The 23423-nt window shown below is 34.3% G+C and overlaps 1 protein-coding gene across 1 annotated transcript in view; it reads left to right on the top strand.

Moving 5' to 3' along the window:
* LOC111502941 (uncharacterized) overlaps nt 1-23423 on the top strand; it is a 158777-nt gene that overhangs the window by 70658 nt on the left and 64696 nt on the right. Inside the window, exons 4-5 of the mRNA XM_074178515.1 lie at nt 5161-5225; nt 9187-9272. Of these exons, the coding sequence (XP_074034616.1) occupies nt 5161-5225; nt 9187-9272 (151 nt within the window). The remainder of the gene's footprint in view (nt 1-5160; nt 5226-9186; nt 9273-23423) is intronic.

Below are 23423 nucleotides of genomic sequence, written 5' to 3'. Positions count from 1 at the left end.
TACTTCGTCATCGTCAGTAACTTCATAGGGATTTAATATTACCAATAGCACGAACTGTATGAGTGAACTTTTCTAAATGATTTTTTGGTAGGTGTTCTGATTGAAGTGTTTCTATCAATGAGATTTTCAATAACACTTGTACAAAAAATAATTTTTAAAGAATTTGATTTCTAGGTAGCCGTGGAAATATCAAGCTTATGACAGTTTGGTGACTTTTATAAGTAATTGATAAATGGCTATTGACGGTATTTCACAAAATCGCCAAAAATGAATGCAAATATTGATTATTCAAACGAAGTTCTTATGAAATTATTTATAATACACGTGTGATCAAATCATTGCCAGAACTTGTAGAAAATTCAACCAAATGTATCCTGAATTAACACCAATGAACGAGAGGAAGTTTGTAAGATTACAAAATAATTTCATTAACTATGGCTCCATGTTAAAAGCGCCTTCAACATTACCAAAACCTGTTACTTCAAATGAGGATAATACTGTTAACGTTTTGGCATATTTTTATGCTTATCCAGAAGCTTCCATTCGAAGTGCAGAAAAAGATTTAGGTGTATCACATGCTTCAGTACAATGAATTTTGAAAAGTCACGGAATGCATCTGTATAAATTTACCAAAATTCAAGCTCTAAAAGCAGAAGACTTCGAACGTAGAATGCATTTTTGTGAATTCCTTTTGATCCATACACAGGAAGATCGGGAATTTTTGTCAAAAATAATTTGGAGTGACGAATCAAAATTTACGAGGGATGGTATTTTCAATAGAAGGAATAAACAATTTTGGGCTGATCATAATCCTCATGTTACAAAAGAAATGGGGTTTCAAGAAAAATTTGACCTGAATATTTTCTGTATTCTGAAGAACAATAAAATTAGCTTTTTTTTTATGAAGAACACACACTGAATGCAGAGAGATATCTCCAAATATTAAGGACGATTGTAACCGATTTTCTTGAAAATTTGCCTTTAGAGGAATATATGAATTCGTGGTTTCAACTGGACGGCCAGCTCATTCCACACAGGAAGTTTCCAGGAAACTTGACGAACTCTTCGACGATCGTTGGTTTAGGCGTTTAGGGCCGTGGGATTGGCCACCGAGATCACCCGATCTCACGCCACTTGACTTTTTTTATGGGGTGTTTTAAAAGAAAGGGTATACAGTACTCCACTGCTTACCAAAGAAGAATTGCGACAGCGAATAGTGCGGAGTATTGAAGATCTGGATTCCCAGGAAATTGAAAAAGCAACCACAAGTCCCGTACAAAAAAACATTTTAAAGTGTTTAGAATGTAATGGACAACATTTTCAGCATTTATTGTGAAAATGTGCTATTTTGTTTACAATTTTGTTATTTTGAATCATCCTATTCTGTTATTGTCTGTACTTTCACATGTTTCAGCCACCAAAATCTCACTTTTCACCTAGAAATGACCTGATTTTTGGTACAGTTGTTCCCTGGAAACTTTGAGTCATAGTTAAGAAAATTATTTTGTAACCTTACAAACTTCCTCTAGTTCAGTGGTATTAATTCAGGATACATTTGGTTGAATTTTTTACACGTTCTGACAATGATTTGATAATAAATTGATAAATAATTTCATAAGAACTTCGTTTGAATAATCGATATTTGCATTCATTTTGGAATATGATTCGAAACATCGTCGGTAACTCTTTGGAAATTACTTATAAAAGTAACCGAACTGCTATAAGCTTGATAATTCCACTGCTACCTAAATCCAAATTCCAAAAAAAAAATGTTTCTAAAAGAAGCGACTTTATTGAGAAAACTTGACATGATATATCATCTTGACATGATATATCATCTTGAAGCATTTTTTACCATCTTTCAATTCACCGAGTAATATATGGGGGGTTTCATTTGGAAAAATGAACTTTTGACTACTTTTATGCACAGTGGAAATAACAGTAATTTTAGCACGCCCTGTATAATATGGAGTCGATTTCTTGGTGTTATTTGAATATTTTGAATTTGTCCAAACTATCATCAAAAATCAACTTTTCATGAATTGAGAGTACTGATGTACTTAATTTCAATTAAGGCTATGTTTTGGACCATATTTAGCACAATTTATTTTTTATCTCGAAAACAGATAGATATAGGTATAGGACATTATCAACAAAAAAGTATTAAAATATCAGAGCGATTCCAAAAATGTATTAATATACGGGGTGTTCCATTTAAAAAATAAAGTTGCTAGGACTTTTTGACGGAAGTGGCAACGCCGCAATGCTGAAAATATTTTAGGTCGATAGAACAGATAAGGAAATGCTTTCCAGAAACGTCTAACCTAACATCGACCGTGAGTCTCGCTGTATACATAAGGAAAACTACAGTATAGCGTATCTTAAACCAAAAAAAGGATAGCTGAATTTAATAGAACTGGCCGATACGTGATGAAAATCCACATTAAAAAAACTAATTAATACAGTTTATTGTATGATTTTCACTATAAAGGATTTTACAAAAACCGCGATACGTGTTTCGCTATACAATAGCTTCCTCAAGCATACACTGTTTATGCAGTTTATGCTTATACAATAAACTGTTTTAATCAGTTTTTTAATGAGGATAGCTACAGTATCGTGTATTCAAAACCAAAAGGAAGACAATCTAGTCTGTATCAGTTTGAAATCATTTCGAACTGTACTTCTCACATCCAAAATATGAAACAGCTTATTTCAAACAGATTTTTTTTATATAATAACAAACACTAATTTCAAAGATTTAACCTGCTTAGAAAGTTATGAAGATGCATTGCTTACATACTTTGAGGACCTGGACCTGTGATGTTGAAGTGCTTCTAGGAAAATATTCAAAAACAAAGGAAAACAGAAACCAGACACTTCAGTCCTGGCCCGGTTCGAAATTTTTTGTAAAAAATGTTTAGCCAACTGTAATTTTAGGATTTTTTACTCCGGTAATCTTGAAATAAGTTTGAAAAACTCTTGTTGGACGAGTTAATTTTTTGTTCAGAATCAAAACGGGACAGAAAAAACTTACCGACAATCCAAAACAGAGATTGTATGTGAATAATTACTCTCTGCAGTTATTTTAATATTTGAACAGAGTCATCCTGCCAAATGTGTCAGAAACACGTCCTCGACCACCATAACGGAAGAGTTGAATCTACTCATTTCACGATTATAAATAGTACGTAAAGACATTCAAACACTTATTTGATTCAACCCTAGGTATATGAATCTTATTTGAATAGGGAACTTGTATAGTATAAAAATTTAATCACGAAAATTACATTGAGAATCAAAAGATATAATTGTGATAAAGTCGTTATTATAAAAAAAACTATTTTTTTGAATGTTATTCGTTCTCTAGTTTACTAAAAATTTAAATTTTGTTACGTGATCAAAACCGCCCAGCCATTGTTGAACTGTTTGCGTTTGGTGGTTCGAAGTTTCTGTTGTTTATTGTGATATTTTTGTCCAAATATGTGGTTTCAACTGTATTTATTTAACTTCACAAGAATTATTTACTAATAAGTGTGTTAATTCGAACAAACATGCTGACGACGGATTTACAAAAGATCAATCCAATAATCTGCCAGTTGTTGATATGTTTATGGTAGTGAAATTAATTAAAGAAGCTGAACATTTTTCTCTTAGTGAAGTACGCGGAGTTTAAATACACAAGTAAGGACAATTATTATTTTTTGTAAGTTTAATCACTATGTATAAATTCTATGTACCTTTGTAATAAAAAATGAATACTCGTACACTTATGTAAAGTTTGGTAAAAGTACATAATATATTTCATAGATGAAATATGAAGCTATGCCATTGTATTAAATAGTATTAAAATATATATTATCTTGAAAAGAAATTATTATTTGATAATAGAACCTAACTTGATGAAATTTGTATGAATAGATTGGGTTAAATTGTGTCAGTTTGTTAGTCTTGATTAGCGTTACAATTATTATTAATTATAATATTCAATTAAGTTTCTAATTTTTCAATATCCCTAGCCTGAACGCAATTATCTCAGAAATCACATAGATAATAATATGTAAATTCTCAACATTAAATGGTCTTCACATATATGAAGAGCTTTGCTGTTATGTGAAATACTATTTTTATTCCTTCTGCGTGCATTTAACCATTTTGTTCAACGATTACGATCACCTTCAGGTACTCTTATAAATATTTTATTGGGTGATTTAATGGAAGTATTTGTGCACAAAGGCACAAAGGCACAATGCAATATTTGTAATATTGTTGGTGTTCTATTGCTTTTGAAATTAAAAGTCCATGTTATGTTATTTATAAATTCCGCAACACACAAACAAAGCTGAATCAATGTTAAACAAAAATCACGAAACTATACAACTTAATAATACCAATCTATTAAAAAACAGGAACTCATCACATTTTACACAAAACATTCCGGTGCAACTGCCTAAATATGTAGATTTGAACGGCAGTCACAACCTGCGCCATAAGCGTGCGCCCGGGTTGGTTTTTCAACGCAAGAAACTTCTTATATTCTTTATAAACTATCTATTGATATATCACTCCTCATATTTTGCAATAGTTAATAGTTATCATAGTAAAACACATTTACGATGTGAAACAAAATTTGCAAGGTTCCTTTTGAAAGGGGTATATTTTTAGTAGAGATTGGAGTAGTTGTATGAGAGTAGTTGTTTCGAAAGTAGGTACCTTTTCATTCGTGTATTACCACATTTTTTTTTCTTTTATTATTATTATAATATAACAATTTTTCACTTTTAAAAATTTATTTGCATTGATCTTATAGGAAATTAAAGTAAAATAAGGAGTATAATTCATTGGAGGATGAAATCTCCACTGAACTATTTTTGGACACAGTTCTATAATCAAGGACAAGTCAGATATAAATTTTCCTAGTAGCATTTTTTTTTATTGAAATTATAAGGAAAAAGGGTATGCTATTTTATGTATTCGAAAAACCGTTATGTATTTTCAACTCATATTTCGTCAATTCTAAAAATTTGTAATGAGTAGTCTAAACACCTGCATTTTGTTTTCCGTCCATACGATGCTATTCTATTCCTCTCGTTCAACTCGCACTATATAAAAAGATACTGATCCATTTGAATATTACTGAACAAACCTTTTTTTATACAGAAAAATCTTCAGTATCTGGATGATCGCCCTGTTTTTCCTAGAGACCGAGCTTGCGCCGAAGCTTGGTAAGTTACTGATTCTTAATATTACGAGTATAGTGGCCAATTTAGTGAAAAAATTATGCATTGGGTATTATCGATGTAATATCACAAAGACTGTGGTTTCACTTGTTAGGTTTTGTCTGATATTTCAATATGCACTCGTCTTTTGAAGAGTTGTGGTTATGAATATTAGTAATATTCATTACCACACCAAAGGTTCCAATCAGTGCCACCATGGCTCTACGGAAAAAATTATGATACTGGTAAAAATCCGAAGTGAGTCGATTTTCAACAGAACTTCAGAGACTACAAAAACATGTATAACCACCCGAAATCTAAGACAAGCAGTGGAGGCAGACTTGAGTACCTAATGAAATCGCCATTGATCCGGGTATCTTTCTTATTCAACCAACAAGAGCATATCGAGCATTAATATAATAATAGTAATAATAATAATAATAAGCTAATTTCAATAATTTCATGCCAATGCTCACTACTTACCCTCTGGTAATTACACTTGGGTAAACCCGAGACGTAGATGAGTTGTTTAGATCATCGGCACATAACTTTAAAATCGATGTATCCGACACCACGATTATATTTAGCAGACCTGAATATTTGCTTAGACCAGATGGGTGTTGAAGGAAGGGATTCCGACTTGAAGTTGAAAGGAGATCGATTTTAGAGAATTATTATCTCTACGTACAACAAACATTGTCCCACAGTTAGAAAGAGTGATCTCTGGCATACATATCATGTCTCATAATCATCTTATTAGATGCCAATGCACACCACTTGTCCTCTGGTAATCCTATTTTCGTAAGCAGGCGACGTAGATAAGTTATTCCAGATCATCGGCACGTGAACTTGAAATAGGAGGTTCTCTCACCTTGATCATATCTCATCAAAATACCCGTAAAAAACTGGAAAGCAGACCTGACAGACCTAAAAACTTGCTTGGGTCAGAAGGGTTTTGGAGCAACAGATTTATACTTGCCAGCAGATAAATTATGAGGAATTATTATTATTTTTACGTACAACGAACATTGTCCCACAGTTAGCCACAGTTAACTAAGATTTTTCACAGATGTGATAGGAAATTCGAAAAGGTTCAAGAAGTGCAACAGAATTGGGTATATAGAACAGTACAAAAGATTCCTGACCGAATAAAACTGAGCACTATAAATCTCTGAGAAAATCTAAGAGAGACAAATGAAGAAAAAATTCAAGTAGGTTGATCAAACCCAAATACGTGCTAGACTCTTTATAATATTCTTGAAGGTACCTGAGGTATCAATAAATAATCTAAAATCATATACGGGAAAACACAAAAACAGAGCAAGTTTCGTTGTAAGATACATACTAAAACCGACAGGATTAGTAAAAAGTTTTGAAAAGCCACTCTCATACCATTTGCATTTTTATAATTAGAAATCAAAAACTACTTGACAAGTAGGCACATTAGGAACGTATAACTTGATAACAGAACATTGAATTGAGACCCATAGGCGTACAGATCAGGCTTAATAACGGTTCACGGAAAAGTGAAGCAAGCAAGATATGCTTGCAAGAACAAGAACGTATCAGTACATGACAAGTGTAATAATATAATGAGGAGACGCATGCAGTAGGTCCTGAATAGTATAACAAAATAGATCGAAAAAGAAGTTTTTCACATAAACCTATCCAAACTGACTATAGTCGCATTCATTAAGGGAACCAAGATAGAATGGATATGACTTCGAAACCCCCTAAATGAAGAGATACGACTGATGGGGAAACTTACTGACCTGATCCAAAAAGAAAGTTGTAGGTTGTTATACTGCCGGTTTACACCTACGGAAAGGCATAGGTGCTGAAATCAGACATTGTGTGTTGGCCATACTCAATAGTGGTTAAGTTCATGATAACATATCCGTCTTTGGTTTGGTGGTCAAAAAAGAAAATAGATGACTGCTATCAACAAACTAGGCAGGGTGCATAAACTTGCTTTGTTTGGTAATGAAGGGAGTAATGCGAAGAAAACTAATAGCTGTAGTGGAAACATCACATTACATCAAAGATCAGAGGCGATCAATTTATGGACAACTGAATCTATGTCCAGAATAAAAATAACAAATGATCAAAAAAGGACTTGTCGAAACTAATATTTGATTTTTTCAAGGACAAAACACAAGCACTACAGAACAATCCTCAAGATGCTCTAAAAGCGGTGCCTGTGCGGAAATAGCGAATCACTTTGGATTTGAATGCATTTGGAAATACGTTCTCAGAAAGTTTATTTCACATAAACGCAGTTCTCCAAATGAAAGAGTTCTCAAACAGCCAAGTTCGAGGTGAACTGAGTTGAACCTCAAAACGATGAGCAGCCACAGTCCGTCGCATATTTCTGATACGTACCGCTTTTTGTCAAATCAAATGAACACCTCCGGTGAAAGTATTTATATGAGAGAGACAAATCTCCAATCTTTTTTCGATTTTCTAGACTATCCAGATTGCAAGTGATGTTCGTGTCTCTAATCAGGTGGATTGCTCTTTTTTGGATGAAATACAGCAGCTTCAGGGTATGCTTTGGGGCGAAGCTCCATATATGAGAACAATACTCCAAAGAAGGTCTGATCTGAGCTTTATAAAGCATCAAAAGTTGCTGAGGTGTGTACAATTTTTTGTGTCGGAACAGTATTCCAAGCTTTTGAGGAGCAGCCTTTGCAATTCCAGCAACATGATTGTGCCAATACATATTGGTGTCCATTTCAAACTCCAACAAACTTATCAAAGCAGAAATCGGAATTGTCTGGCTTGACATTATTATATTCGGTTCGGAGACATTTATCTTTTTAGAGAAAATCGATGCCTGGGTTTTCGTGGCATTGAATCGTACCTGGTTACTTTCACCCCGATTCTAAATCACAATTCGAAATCAATTGCAGGAAGCTGGGGAATCATGCACAAAAATGATCCAACAAGCCATAGCATCGAAATTTGGTCAGTGAACCCTCATGCCACACACGGTCAAAGGCCTCAGAAATATCAAGTGCAACAGCTTTTGACATTTCTGTATGTATGATGACGAAACGTCGAAACGTCGTGAAGTAACTTGAAGGGTTGAAACCTTTTAATTTTCATTTCTTTTGTATTGTTAAATTTTCAATTTGTATTTTATTTTATTTTAATTTCAGTACAGGGTTTTTCGCTTCATATAATTATTATTTTCAGCTATTCATTTTGATTGTATTGATTCTGTCAGGAATTCTAAATCCGAACTAATGAAATGATACATTGTCAATCACCTTTAAACAAACATGTGATTCAAATTTACATTTTTTTAATTTTTACAAAATAACTTCATAAAATATCCATTTTTGAAAAGATAGTTTATGTTTGAAACCTTTGGTGTACTAATGAATATTACTGGAGTTCTATCCCAACACCAAACCGTTATTTTCAACACCTCAACACGTGTTTCAATCACCAGGTGATCATTTTCAAGAAAAAGATTAAACTATTAGTTCATGTTTTTCCATTACGAAATAGCTTCATCTGTTTCTTCAGAACGACAAATAAACCAAATTACAATTGTGCAGGGGATGTACTACCAATAATTTTTGAGTTAGAGAAACTAAATTCGATATTCTTCAGATGATCATGTACGATAATATGATTTTTGGCATGAAACCTATAATTGAAACCTAGCAACATATTTTATTGGGCAGCAAAATATACAATCTGATATATTGTTACATGATCTTTGTGCATAGTTCTGCGAAAATAATTTTAAATTCCCTCTACTACAAATTGGAATCCTACAAAGGCGTAGAAGGACCTTATACGAATTTGAAAATAAATTACAAATTTCGAGTTTGAATTTGAAATTTTATTGAATTCAGACTCAAAACTCCAAAATTAGTGAAATTTATTTGAATAAAAATTTTTTACCCATTCCTAAAATCTAAGCAAGTAATAGTTTTCCCTTGTTTCTTTTCAGGGAGAGAGGTGGCATGACAGAAGAAAATGCAGAGCGGCAGCGGTGGATTAACAGAGAACGCCAGAAGATAATGGATAGTGTTAACGGTATGTAGCTATTTTAGTTCTTATTGAGTGAAGAGCTCGAGACAGGATGTGGCGTTGATCATTACTACATATTTTAGCTCCTTTATCTCTTTTAGGATTTCTTCTATTCTATTCGTCAATAGATTTTCGGTGCGGGTCTCACATCTCACAAATTTATTTTTTCAATAATGTGAAAAACGTACATAGAACCATCTCTTTTATAAATTTTGACTTCAAATTTTTTCAAGAAGTCCAATCAATAGAAGAACTGCGTCAAAATTTCTTGATTCAGTAATAACAAAATCATGTTCAATAACTTTTTCTTGACTGCTTTATCTGGCATCCTTCTTCCTTATAAATCTACTGAATTTATTCATTATTAATCATTCTACTATCTCTTGGGTTGTCATTGTTAGATGGCGACGGACAATTTAAATAATGATATGCGTTTTATACTTGATAATGAGGTCAAACCCGAAACTGTTCGTATAAATAAAATTTACCAGAGGTATTTAGATAAAAGTGTTTTATTCCATTCATTTATTAACTTAAATGAAATGATAATTTTTTCTTGATATTCAACAATAAAACCTGAAATGAAAACACAATAAAACGAAAAAATTAATCAAGATACATAATGAAAATGACCACAGAGTAAAAAAGAACTGAAAAATGAATTTTTAAGTTTTTGCTCATTTTATTTTTATTTTTCAGTTCTTTTTTACTTTTTGAGGTGATTTTCATTTTGTATCTTGATTATCTCAATCGTTTCATTGTATTTTCATTTCAGGTTTTATTGTTAAATATAATTGATATTTTAGCTATTTACTCATTTGTTCTTTCATATATTTCGGATCATATTAGACAATTGAAGTCCGAACTAATAAAATTCCCCAATCAACACTCTCGAACAAATTATTTATTTTATGTCGTGACCTGTGACATCCAATTTTTCCCAATATTTTTCTGTTGATGACCAAATCTAGAAAGATGTCCATTCTTATTGCAATGAAAGCATCTAATAGAGAAATATGTCGCTTGCTTAACGGAGCTTCCTGATTCATCAATAGTTTATGAATATTCATCAATACTGACATCTACATCAAAACTTTAGGTTGTCTTGAAAGCTTTGTCTGTTTTTATAAGTCTACTTCAAACTGTAATATTTCACTGACATTACTGACAAACAAACAAACAACATAAGCCAGAGAACTTTTGCCAACCTAACCCAGGTCGATTAATTACGTCAGCATGGACATTGGGTGCTTGTGATTTGATGAAATCGACGAAGGCCGTTTTTGCCTGGTCCTGAATGGCGAAGGTTCAACCGGTGAGAAAAAATTGTCGGTTGGCGAGATGTCTGGAGAGTATGGTGGGTGGGGCAGAACTTCGACGCACAATTCGTTTAATTTTCGGACGGTGATTTGTGAAACATGCAGACAGGCGTTGTCGTGGAGCAACATCGAACTCCTAGTGTTGACCAGTGCCGGTTGCTGCTGAAGGAATTTTAGGTTCATTTCGTCGATTTCCTCACATTAGGGCTCTGCTGTGATGGATTGGCCCAGTTGCAGAAAGTTATAGAGAATCACACCAGCCACTGATCATCATACAGTAACCATGCTCTTTTTTTGGTGAGTTTTTGCCTTCGGGAAGTACCTCGGTGTCTCATTAGTGTCCACCCACTGTCTGTTGTCATAAAATATCGGTTTGGTTGCGCAAAGCAAAGAACAGACCTCGAAATGCGACAATATTCATCGATCATTCAAATTGGGGGATACCCATTTTTCGAGCTTGTTTCGAGCCTTTCCAATACGTTTCGAGGCTAAATGATAGAGGTAAAATTTCACTTATTATAAATTGATGGATGTAGCCGTTACTAAGTAGTAGGGGATCATCATTAAAAAATGAGAAATGAAACTTTCTATGTTTTTCACCACTTCCATTTGTAACTAACGTTACTGCAAGTTCGTGTTATGAGAACACTTTCAAACTAATACAATAAACTCATAGAAAGTTTCATTTCTCAGATTTCACTTACTAAATTGTGTAGCAATCCTGTGAATGTTATCTGATTCAATCCACTACGAATATTTGGAATATAATTCAGTGTTCATATAGGAGTATTTGTTTCGGAAGTATTTTTCTTTCGTGTAATTCAATGTTTATATGATATTTTTATTTTCTTTCTTTTTCCATTTCTTCATTTTTATTTATTCAATTGTTCTATTTTTACTTGTATTTTATTTCACTATTATTTCATTTCAGGTTTATTTTGGTTAATATAATTATTATTTTCAGCTATCTCATTTTTAATTCTTCTGTTTTAGTTGTTTCAGGAATTTCATATCATTTTATATAGTAGACAATGGAAGTCCGAACTAGTGAAATTCATCATGAAACATTGTCAATCACCTTCAAACAAATGAAAGTATCTGTTTCGAGAGAGCTTTTTTTTTCAGTTTGTGTCTGAAAGTTACTTATTTGCATGATCTACACATCTTTGTATTGAGTTTTGAAATTGATTGCTTTCTCCCGTTCTTTGGAAGATTCTCACATTTTTTTGTTTAAAGATGAAGAAGTAGAAAGTCAAAACCTTCCTACCCCTTTCAATTCATTTCTATTTAGTTCTCCATATTAATTGGGTTACTAAACATCTATTAACTTGCATCAGGAACCCTTTTATAGCTTACTGTTGTAAATCATGCTCTAAAGAAAATAACGCCGGCCTCAACTGGTAGGCATAAACCAAATGTGACATGGCTTAGAGCGCGCCCTGTCGAATGGACTTTTCGCGAATATTCGATGTTCGCTGCCGTTCTAGATATTGCGAGAATAATGCCACCGGCTTCCATGGAATTTCCATGAATTTTCTACCACCTTCGATTGCCAAATATAAATGCGATCCATTCGCCTACCAGGACAGTCAAGTTTAGTAACAGTATGGTACGTGGAGCGATCTAATAAGGCGATAGACTTTGAATAATAGTTGAAGTTTTAGTTAAAGTGTTTTATTGTATTGAAATTCAAATAAAGTCGAGTTTGATTATTGTTGAGTGTAGTTAATTAATGGTAAACCCACGGGGAAAAACGTAACATTACATACGAGTATTAAACACTGAACCAAATTATTGCATTATTAAAATCATTTTCAACTTCACTTTTTGACTAAAATGAATGATCAGACGAGACCGAACGAATAATAATCATGTATGAACAAATGGGAATGAATCTCTGAGTAGGATTGTCTGGCTTTCTATATTTTTGAGATAAAGCTAATACGTCATTATACTTATGTGGGGTCTAATAAACTATATTCCAATCTGAGGTTCAGTGAATGTAGGTACACAAAAAAAAGACACGAATGGATTTTTTTAGTAGGGCCGCAATGAGGACAAAAGTATTAGTCAAGTCAACTTGCCAAGTTTTTATGTCAGTGTTGGTGGTTTGACGAATCCATATGTTTCTAGAAATGATATGAAATCGACAAAGGTTAATGCAGTCAAGCTGCTGGAAAATAATTCCATGAAAATCAAAAGATAAATAGATAAGTACTTTCTGATCATTCCCATATTGATTTCAATTTAAGAGCCACCGGTAGACAGCTGTTTCAGCCGATTGGGCAGCGTCAGTACCGGGCAGGCGGTCCCCCGGGCAGGCGGTACCAAATTGGATAACATTATAGAAAATACACACACTTCATTCATGAATTACGATTCCCTCGAACTTTTTTTTTGTGTCAAGATGGAGTAGTAGAAAGCTAAAAACTTTCTTTTCCAAAAATTAATCTCTCCTAAAAATATAACCCCCTCAATTCATATATATATATATATATATATATATATATATATATATATATATATATATATATATATATATATATTTCACACCTTAGTCAGGACAACTACAATAATAAGATTATATATCTTGTAAAAAAATATAAATATGGAGAACTTACTAATGTGAGAATAAAATATGAAAAGGTTCAAAAACAGATAGAAAAACATGAAATAATGACAGTTGATAAAATTTTTTTGTTGACAATGATATATATATATATATATATATATATATATATATATATATATATATATAAAATATAAATAGATAAGTACTTTTTGATCATTCCCATATTGAGTGAAACATAAGTGGAACCACTTATTGGTGTGACACCCAAGTCAACTTGCCAAGTTTTTATGTCAGTGTTGGTGGTTTGACCAATCAACCGACAACTGCGGTAGCAAAAATTTGGGAATCTAACCTGGAATGCAATCGGAAAACGAATCCACATATTTCTAGAAATGATATGAAATCGAGAAAGGTTAATGGAGTCAAGCTGCTAGCAAATAATTCCATGAAAATCAAAAAATGAATAGATAAGTACTTTTTGATCATTCCCATATTGATTTCAATTCAAGAGCCACCGGTAGACAGCTGTTTCAGCCTATTGGAGATCGTCAGTACCGGGCAGGCGGTCTTCGATTGAAAACAAAATGAGAAAAACCAAGAAAGTACTTAATAAAAATAGCTGCGTAAACGCAAGCGAAACATAAGTGGAACCACTCATTGGTGTGACACCCAAGTCAACTTGACAAGTTTTTTATGTCAGTGTTGGTGGTTTGACCAATCAACTGACAACTGCGGTAGCAGACATTTGGGAAGGTAACCTGAAATGTCATCGGAAAACGAATCCACATGTTTCTAGAAATGATATGAATTCTAGAAAGGTTAATGCAGTCAAGCTGCTGGAAAATAATTCCATGAAAATGAAAATATAAATAGATAAGTACTATTTAGATCATTCCCATATTGATTTCAATTTGAGAGCCACTGGTAGACAGCTGTTCCAGCCTATTGGGCATCGTCAGTACCGGGCAGGCGGTCCTCGATTGGAAACAAAATGAGAATAACCAGGAAAGTACTTGATAAAAATAGCTGCGTAAACGCAAGCGAAACATAAGTGGAACCACTTATTGCTGTGACACACAAGTCAACTTGTCAATTTTTCGTGTCATTTTCGGTGATTTGACCAATCAACCGACAACTGCGGTAGCAGATTTGGGAAAATTATTTTGATTTTCATGAAATTATTTTCCAGCAGCTTGATTGCATTAACCTTTCTAGATTTCATATCATTTCTAGAAACATGTGGATTCGTTTTCCAATGACATTTCAGGTTGGTTTCCCAAATTTCTGCTACCGCAGTTGTCGGTTGATTGGTCAAACCACCAACACTGACATAAAAACTTGGCAAGTTTATATATATATATCTATATATATATATATATATATATATATATATATATATATATATATATATATATATATATATATATATATATATATATATATATATATATATATATAAACATATACATGTATATATAAACAAGTTTATTTATACATATATATATATATATATATATATATATATATATATATATATATATATATATATATATATATATTGTTATGTTCTGTATTGGATATGATAAACTCAAAACACAGAATACACTAAATAATAACTCAGTGATGGTTAAATAAACCCAGGATTGAGACTTACCCCTTTCTCGTTTTCTGCTGTTGGATCCAAACTGCTTCAGGGAAACTATTATGGCAAAGTAGTGAGGGATCAAAGAGTTTTAGGAGAAGCAGTTGAAGAAAACTTATTTGAACGAAGAACAATTCACACATCAGTCTATACAATAAAATCACCCGCGCGTATCATTTCTTTTCCGATCCAGCCGTTCCGAATATTTCTAATTTCAGAACTAAACTACTCAACTAAGTAGATTTATTCTATCAAACCGAGAGCGGTGTTTCCGAAACTTAAAATAATTTTTCTTGAATATATACATGCCTAAACATACCCCCACCCTGAAAAATTGATTTTTTTTCAGACTTTTCAAAAAAACAAAGAACTTAAGAAGTCGAAAAATCCAATCAAACATCAGTATGAAATAAAAAAAAAATTTGAATGAGAAGATAATTTTCATTTATTGGGTGGGCAACATTTTAATGTTCCTTTGCTGGTTTTTAAAGTGACATTCCGCACCCTGCCATCCTTTCCTGGATGTATGTCTGAAACCATGGCTTGAGCAAATTTATGCAAATTATCAAATTGTTCCAGTGGAAGACTCTTATAAAATTCCAACAAAGATGAATTTTGATATTTGTTCTTAAGCATATCACTGCACCGTAAATCAATAATTTCCATTTGGACTTCCGTAGCCAGGGTTTCAATGTCAGAATCAAAAGGATTTTGAAAAAGCTTAATTTCATTCGCAATGACATCAAAATCTGAAAAATGAGTATCAAAATTTATCTTCAAAGCACTCAAAGTTTCGATTGCAAAATTGACGGGAAATTCAGTCTCTGTAATGTGGCTGAATATTTCACATGTTTCAAAATGTGTGAAACATGTGAAACATACGTAATTGCGATTGAAATAGTATTATTTTCTGCCTAAAGGATTTGATATTGGTGTATAAATCAGGGAGAAATTGATTTTCTCCTTGCAATCTCAAATTCAGTTCGGTCATATGATTTGTCAAATCGACATAGAAGGCTAACTTCCACATCCATTCACTATTTTCTAAATCGGCAAAAGAGCGCTGCTTCTCATTTAAAAAAATTTCGATCTCTGCTCGAAGTTCAAAAAAACGCTTAAGGACTTTTCCGCAACTAAGTCAGCGTACGGCAGTATGATATGGTAAATCATTTTCTCCAATCTGTTGAATAAACTTGTGGAATTGTCGATGATTCAGCCCAGTGGATCTGATGAAGTTAACAACTGATATGACTGGTTTTAGAACTTCAGACATATCCAAACATTTTCCGCACAAGGACTGTTGATGAATGATACAATGTAAGACTAATGGTTTTGAGCCACCATCATTTTCTACAGCCTTTGGCACAAAAGCAACCTCTCCTTTATTTTTACCATACATATTTTTGCCTCCATCAGTTGTTATAGATTTCAAATTTCTCCATCGAAGGTTCTTTTTATTAATGGAATTTTCAACTCCCATAAAAATATCTGCCCCAGTTGTCGTGCCGTGAATATTAGTAGGAGATTTGAGCCGGTTCTAAGCCTCCCCCCACCACTATGACGTATTAATTGCTTTTTTATTGGTTGTTGTTTGGTGAAGTCAAGGTGATGTGACCTTGAAGGGTGTGGTGTATGGATCGTTCAGAAATTTTTTCCCGGTTCTAATCCTCCCCCCACCAATATGACGTGTTATTTGCTTTTTTTTTTGTTGTGCAGGCAAGTCAAGGCGTTGTGACCTTGAAGTGTCTGGTGCATGGATCGTTCAGATTTTTTTTTCATATGAGATTTTATGTGTGTATGTGTGTGTGCACGGTACAGGGTTTCATCATGTGCTTGTTTGTCTATGTACAAACATACGTCTGCATACTTCGAAGATCCTCCAAGTAATGAATGCTCCATCGGTGTGAGGGCACCAAGTTAGTAGTGGAGTGACGTCACAGCAATAACCGTTCAACGGCTAGAGAACGACATGTTCACTCCACGACGTGTGGCAGAGTAATGCGTATTCATCGGTCTGCTCTCACCTCCCTCGATGTAGTGAAGGATGTAACGTAACGCATCGCCCCAGACTCGCCATCAATGGTGACACGCAGGCGGGCGAGGACTGTGCTAACGTCTGTCCTCTCCGAGAGCGCAACGACAACTGCTTGTTCGTATCGCTCTCGAAGCAGTGAATGATGTGACGTAACGCATCGCCCTACCCTCGCTATTGATGGTGACACGCAGGCGGGTGAGGACTGTGCAAACGTCTGCCCTCTCCGAGAGCGCAACGACCACTGCTTGCTCGTACCGGCAACTGTTATCGCATCAAATTGGGAGATGGGCTTGGCTGTGACGTCAGGCATCTCTAGTGGATGCATCGATGTGTCCTTACCTACCCTCAATCTCGACGGTGATGCGCAGGCGACGTGGATTATGGTATTTAAGAAGCGGGCGAGTGTTGGTTATGTCAGTTTCCATCGAGTGAGTTAGTGATAACATATCATAGAAAATGTATTCTTGTGAATGTGGTAAATCTTTTACCCGTAGTGACAACCTTCGTCGTCATCAGCTCCAGAGTTGCCAAAGAGGTCCATCAGTGAAACGAGTGAGATTTGATGACACTGCAGCACCTATGTACACATGTAATTGTTGTAATGTGATGATTCCATTGACTCAAGTGAATTCTCACTCACTCTCACATGTGTTCAATTCAGTGATGGTGTTCAAATTATAAAGAGCGCCTTCAAACGTCGGATTGCGACATACAGGGTGCAGAGTTCCATTGTTTCCACCGATTACATGTTATTCTTTAATGGAATCAGGCAGAAAGTTATAGAATTATTGGAATCGACCATCAGGTTTCACAAAATCATCAAAGTGAATATGGAAGTATTTGGGAGTTATATTCTACAAACACAAGACCTGAAGGAAACCAAATCATTCAATTCACAGAATAGAACAGTTGATCAATCTACTGATTTGAATTCCTTATTTGATGGATTTCGAAATGGGATTATCGCTCAAACTATAGAATTCCAGGAACGTGATTCAGGTAAGCATTTCTACCAAGTTTTAATTGGATGGATTAGTAATTTTGTTCTGTATTCAAGGTTGGACTTGTGAAAAAATCATGTTTCTGGAGTTGAACATTAATAAATACAGCCCGCTCAGTGGATGTTCATATGTGAAGCTGACTGAATGTATCGAGCGTAGGAAGGCCGTGGTTAATGTCCGTAATGAAGATCAGCATTGTTTTGCATGGGCTATCACTTCAGCACTACATCCTGCAATCGATAGAACGTCAGAAGTTTCATCGTATCCACATTTCAGTACAGTCATAGATGTAACAGGTATGAATTTTCCGGTAAAGTTGAAGGATATTGTGAAATTTGAAGACAAGAATGATATTTCAGTTAATGTGTACGGTTTAGAAAGTAAATTCAAGAAGGGTAAAATAATGTATGAAATAATTGGACCATTACGTTACTCTCAGAGAAGACTTAGAAGACATATCAATTTGTTACTTATCACCGATGATTTCGGTAATAATCATTATTGTTGGATCAAAGATTTCTCAAGATTAGTTTCAAGCCAATTATCGGCTCATGAACATAAGAAATATTTTTGTGATGGCTGTTTATCATATTTTTCTAATGAACAATTACTATTACGTCATAAGATAAATGATTGTAATCACTTGAGTACTAAAACACCATCAACCAATTTCAAAGTCAATAAATATGGGAAAACAGTACCTGAAAATATACTAACTTTTGAAAACTTTGAGAAACAAATGAAGGTACCATTTGTAGTGTATGCCGATTTTGAATCAGTACTGGAGCCGATTCAAACCACTAAACCAAATCCTGAATACTCGTATTCGATCAAGACATTCAAACATGAGCCTTATTCATTTGCTTATTTGATTAAATGTTCATACAATGATGATTTATCAAAATTTGTTTCGTATAGGGGTGTGGATGTAGCCCAGAAATTCGTTAGCAAAATCGAAGATGATTTGAAAAATATTTATGAAAATCATCTCAGGTTTCCTATTCCTATGGATGTACAAACTCCTGAGGAAGAGGAACAGTTTGCTTCTGCCACAAACTGTGGCATTTGTTCCAAACAATTCAATGATGGCGAAGTCAAAGTGAGGGATCATTGTCACCTCACAGGAAAAAAAAGATCCCCTGCTGCTCATTCATCTTGTAATTTGAATTTTAAATTGCCAAATTTCATTCCTATAATTTTTCACAATCTCAGTGGATATGATTGTCATTTATTCATAAAGGAATTGTATAAAAACAAAGATAAAGTGGATGTCATCCCACAAACTAATGAGAAATATATATCTTTCACAAAACATCTCTTTACACACTCCTATACGGATAAAGATGGTAGGGTGAAGAAGAATTATTTGAAAATGAGATTCATTGATAGTTTCAGATTCATGCCTAGTTCTTTGGAGAATTTAGGTGCAAATTTAACATCTGATCAGTGTATCGAGATGCGCAAACATTTCCCACAAATTGAAAATTTCAATTTGATGAGAAAGAAAGGTGTATTTCCCTATAGTTTTGTTGATGACATCGAAAAACTGAATCATCCAAGACTTCCAACCAAAAATCAATTTTATGATAAACTCAATTGTGAACATATATCAGATAATGATTATGGGAGAGCTCAATTTGTTTGGAATTTATTTGAATGTCAGGATTTGGGTGAATACTCTGATTTATATTTAAAGTCAGATGTGTTACTATTATGTGACATTTTTGAAAACTTTAGAAATATATCTGTTGATGAATATAAATTGGATCCGGCACAATACTTCACTGCACCCGGATTATCGTGGGATGCCATGTTGAAATATACTAATATTGAATTGGAATTACTAACTGATATTGATATGGTTCACTTCTTTCAAAAAGGTATTCGTGGTGAAATAAGTCAATGTAGTGAAAGGAAACATAAAGCAAACAATGAATTTTTACCGGATTATAATCCAAATGAACCATCTTCATTCATTTCATATTTGGATGCAACAAATCTATATGGTCATAGCATGTCGCAATCATTACCAACATGTGAATTTTCATTGTTAGCATCTCATGAAGTTCTCAATCTTGATATAATGAATGTGGATATTGATAGTCCTTATGGATATGTATTGGAAGTGGATATACATTATCCCCAAAAACTTCATGATAAACATTCCGATTTACCATTCTTAGTTGAATGTTTGATACCTCCATATGCAAAATCGAAAGTTCCCAAATTAATTCCAAATTTGAACGACAAAAGAAAATGTATTGTTCACTATAGAAACTTACAGCAAGCTGTCAATCATGGTTCGATAGTGATGAACACACATAGAGTATTGATGTTTAAGCAATCATGTTGGATGAAGCCTTATATAGATTTGAATTCTGAAATGCGTAATAGGTCTAATAACAAATCTGAAAAAGATTTCTACAAACTAATGAATAATGCAATCTATGTAAAAACAATGGAAAACGTAGACAATAGAATTGATGTTAGACTCATTACACATTGGGTAAATATAAAAAGAACTATAGGTGCTAGTTGTCTCATATCGCGACCAAATTTTAAAAAATGCTCTATTTTTACAGAAAATTTTGCTGCCATTCAATTGGCTAGAGTAAAAGTTCATTATGATAAACCACTATATTTAGGATTTTCCATTCTAGAATTATCTAAAACAGTTATGTATGATTTTTTCTATGGATGTATCAAACAACAGTTTGGGGAAGATGCGTCCTTACTCTACACTGATACCGACTCCCTTATTCTCAAAGTAAATACAGACAATTCCTATGAATTTATCAAAAATAATATAAATAAGTTCGATACATCTAATTATAAAATAGGAAACCAATTCAATATTTCAGTGACAAAGTCAGTTCTGGGTAATTTCAAAGATGAATTCCCAAATGATCCAATAATCAGCTCTTACGGTACAGGTGCTAAAGCGTATTACGTGAAATCTGTTGATGGTGAACTGAAGAAGGCCAAAGGTGTGAAACGATCTGTTATAAAGAATGAATTGACATGTGAAGACTGTGAAAAAATCATTGAAGAGGGAGGTATGATATTCAGGAAGATGAACTCATTCAGAAGCGTATTGCATGATATTTACACTGAATTGAAAAATGAAGTCGCTTTATCGTATCATGACGACAAGAGATTCATCATTCCGAATACCACTCGAACTCTTCCATGGGGTCATAGCGATATAGAGTTTTATCGAAATGATCCTAATGATAACATTCGTTGGGTGTCTGAAATCGTTCATTCTTTTTCTCAAGAGAGCGCCTTAGACCAACTAATCAATTTGTTGACTGTAGAGATGAATAATTGAATTATAATTTGAAGTATTATTGCTTATTCCTTCAAACCGGAACATTCTTATTTGTGATTATTTGTGATTATTGTATTATGTATTGTATATGTATCACTTTTACCAAGTTACTTAGATGAATAAAAAATGATAAAAATATTATTTGTTTCATTTCTATTTTCCTAACCAATTACTGTAAAGTATATAGCATAATGTAAATGGAAGAAATATCAGTTTGAAAAGAATCATCGTAGAGTGCACAATGTCTAAAACAATCGATAAGTTTGGTAGAAAAAGAAAATTGGGTGGTAATGTCATTCGAGGTCCTCCCGGGATTGGTTTTAAATTAACAAAAGATGGATATTATGACATGCAAAGAAAAATATTGAAAAATATAAGCGAACCAATTGACAAGAGTGATTGTGTAACTGTATCATATCTTGAGGGGGAAATTAATGGAACAAAGGAGGTTATACTTCTAGCCCTACAAGCTGCAATACAATCCACAATAGGCAATATTGCTCGCAATGCCCGTCAAGCATTTGACGATAAAATTGCAGAGGCTCGGATAACTTTCACTCGTAAATTTGACAAACTTACAAATGATGTAGACATAAAAATGTCTGACATAACAGCGTCTACAAATAAAAAATTTGATGCTATGTCAAACATAACAGCGACTACAATGAAAAAGTATGATGTACTAGAAGAGAGAGTTGAAGTTTTGGAGAAAAGCCATAAAGTCAGGCCATCAGGTGGACTGGGATATCCAGGACTGGACATTGATCCAAATGTTAGAATAATAGAACCAAAACCAACAGATGACGTATTAATTGAATCAACATGGTGAATTTACTCCCGCGTTAGGGAGTAAATGGTAGGAACGCGCGCCGGCGCGAGCGTAGCGAATTGGGGCGTTGGCCGCGCGGAGCGCGGCCCGCTCTCTTCCCGCCATTGCTCACCCCGCCCACTTCCTACCATTTCTCGCCCCACCATATTCCAACCATTGCGCATGCACGCCCCCACCTCATTCCCTCCACTCCCAACGATGTTGATACCCCGAGGAGCACGTTCCTCTACATTCAGTACGACAACTCCAGTCATCCAGAGCAGTCCAGCCATACTCAACCAGAAGCAGTGTAAGCAGTGTAAGCAGCTAAGTTTGAGTAAGTTAACAATGTACTTTAATTTTTTATAACTACTAACTTTGTATTATTTTACATTTTCAGAATGGCATCCAACACTCAGGAATTAAATAACGCTGTGGCATTCATCATGCCTATGACAGAGTAGGAGAAGGCATCCACTTCGCGAGTTAGGTGCAGATCTACCAGCCCTGACTAATTCGAGGAGGAGGAGGAAGTCAGGCCTGTGAAGAAGGTTTGCCAACGACCTGCAGCGAGGCTTGGTCCTATTCCTAAGTACCGAGCTACTTGCAATAGGACTAATCCTTATGCAGGTAGTTGGTCGACCGCTCCAAAGAGCTTAAGGCCCTCCACACCACCCGCAGCAGTAGTGGAACAACCCAGCGCGCCTTCTCCGGTGGAGCCACCAGTCGTATTGTCCTCATCGTATTCACTCCGTCGGTGGTGCTGCTTTCGCCGATGCTGGCAACACCGGTGACGAATCCTGAAGTGTTGGTGCCACAAGTGCGACAGCCTATCGGAGAGGTTAGTGAAATGTTGGACAGTTTTCTATAGAGATGTAAGGAAGCAGAACATGCTTCTCGATCTAGTGAGGCTGCGTTGGTTAAAAGGAAGCGCGAAATGGCTGAAATTGTTAACCGACGGAGGGAATTAGAAAAAGAAATGGCCGAACTAGATCGGAAGTATGCATCTCTGGAGGAAAAGTGTGAAGCAGATACCTCTTCGATAGAGACTTATAAAAAGTTAGTTACTTTCATAAAAACTTTCCCATAGATTAAGTGTAAGTGTAGTAAGATTAGTTTTAGGTTAGTTAGGAATATTTAATTAAGATAGTTTTAAGTTTATGTTTGTAATTTTAGAAAATAAAAATAAAATAAAAAAAAAAGGAAGTGAAATTAAGGGTGTACATTGTTTTGGTTTGGTACACATTGAACAATGCGATGGTTGGAGCATTTTTCTTCACTTCGTCTTATTATTATTTCCTTTTTTTATTTCAATCACAAGTTCTTCTATGCAAATACCTCACATCAATTTTTGTGTTCTCTAATCTCTTGTTAATAATCTCTTGGGAAGAAAATATGTTTCATAATGAAATCAATAAGTATATTTCATATAATTCATATAGTATTTTC

This window comes from Leptinotarsa decemlineata, unplaced genomic scaffold (genome assembly GCF_025532065.1).
Source record: "Leptinotarsa decemlineata unplaced genomic scaffold, Ldec_3_MD MMD2_tig00003902_RagTag_RagTag, whole genome shotgun sequence".
NCBI classification, from domain to species: Eukaryota; Metazoa; Arthropoda; class Insecta; order Coleoptera; family Chrysomelidae; genus Leptinotarsa; species Leptinotarsa decemlineata.
This window is presented reverse-complemented; position numbering and strand designations above follow the sequence as displayed.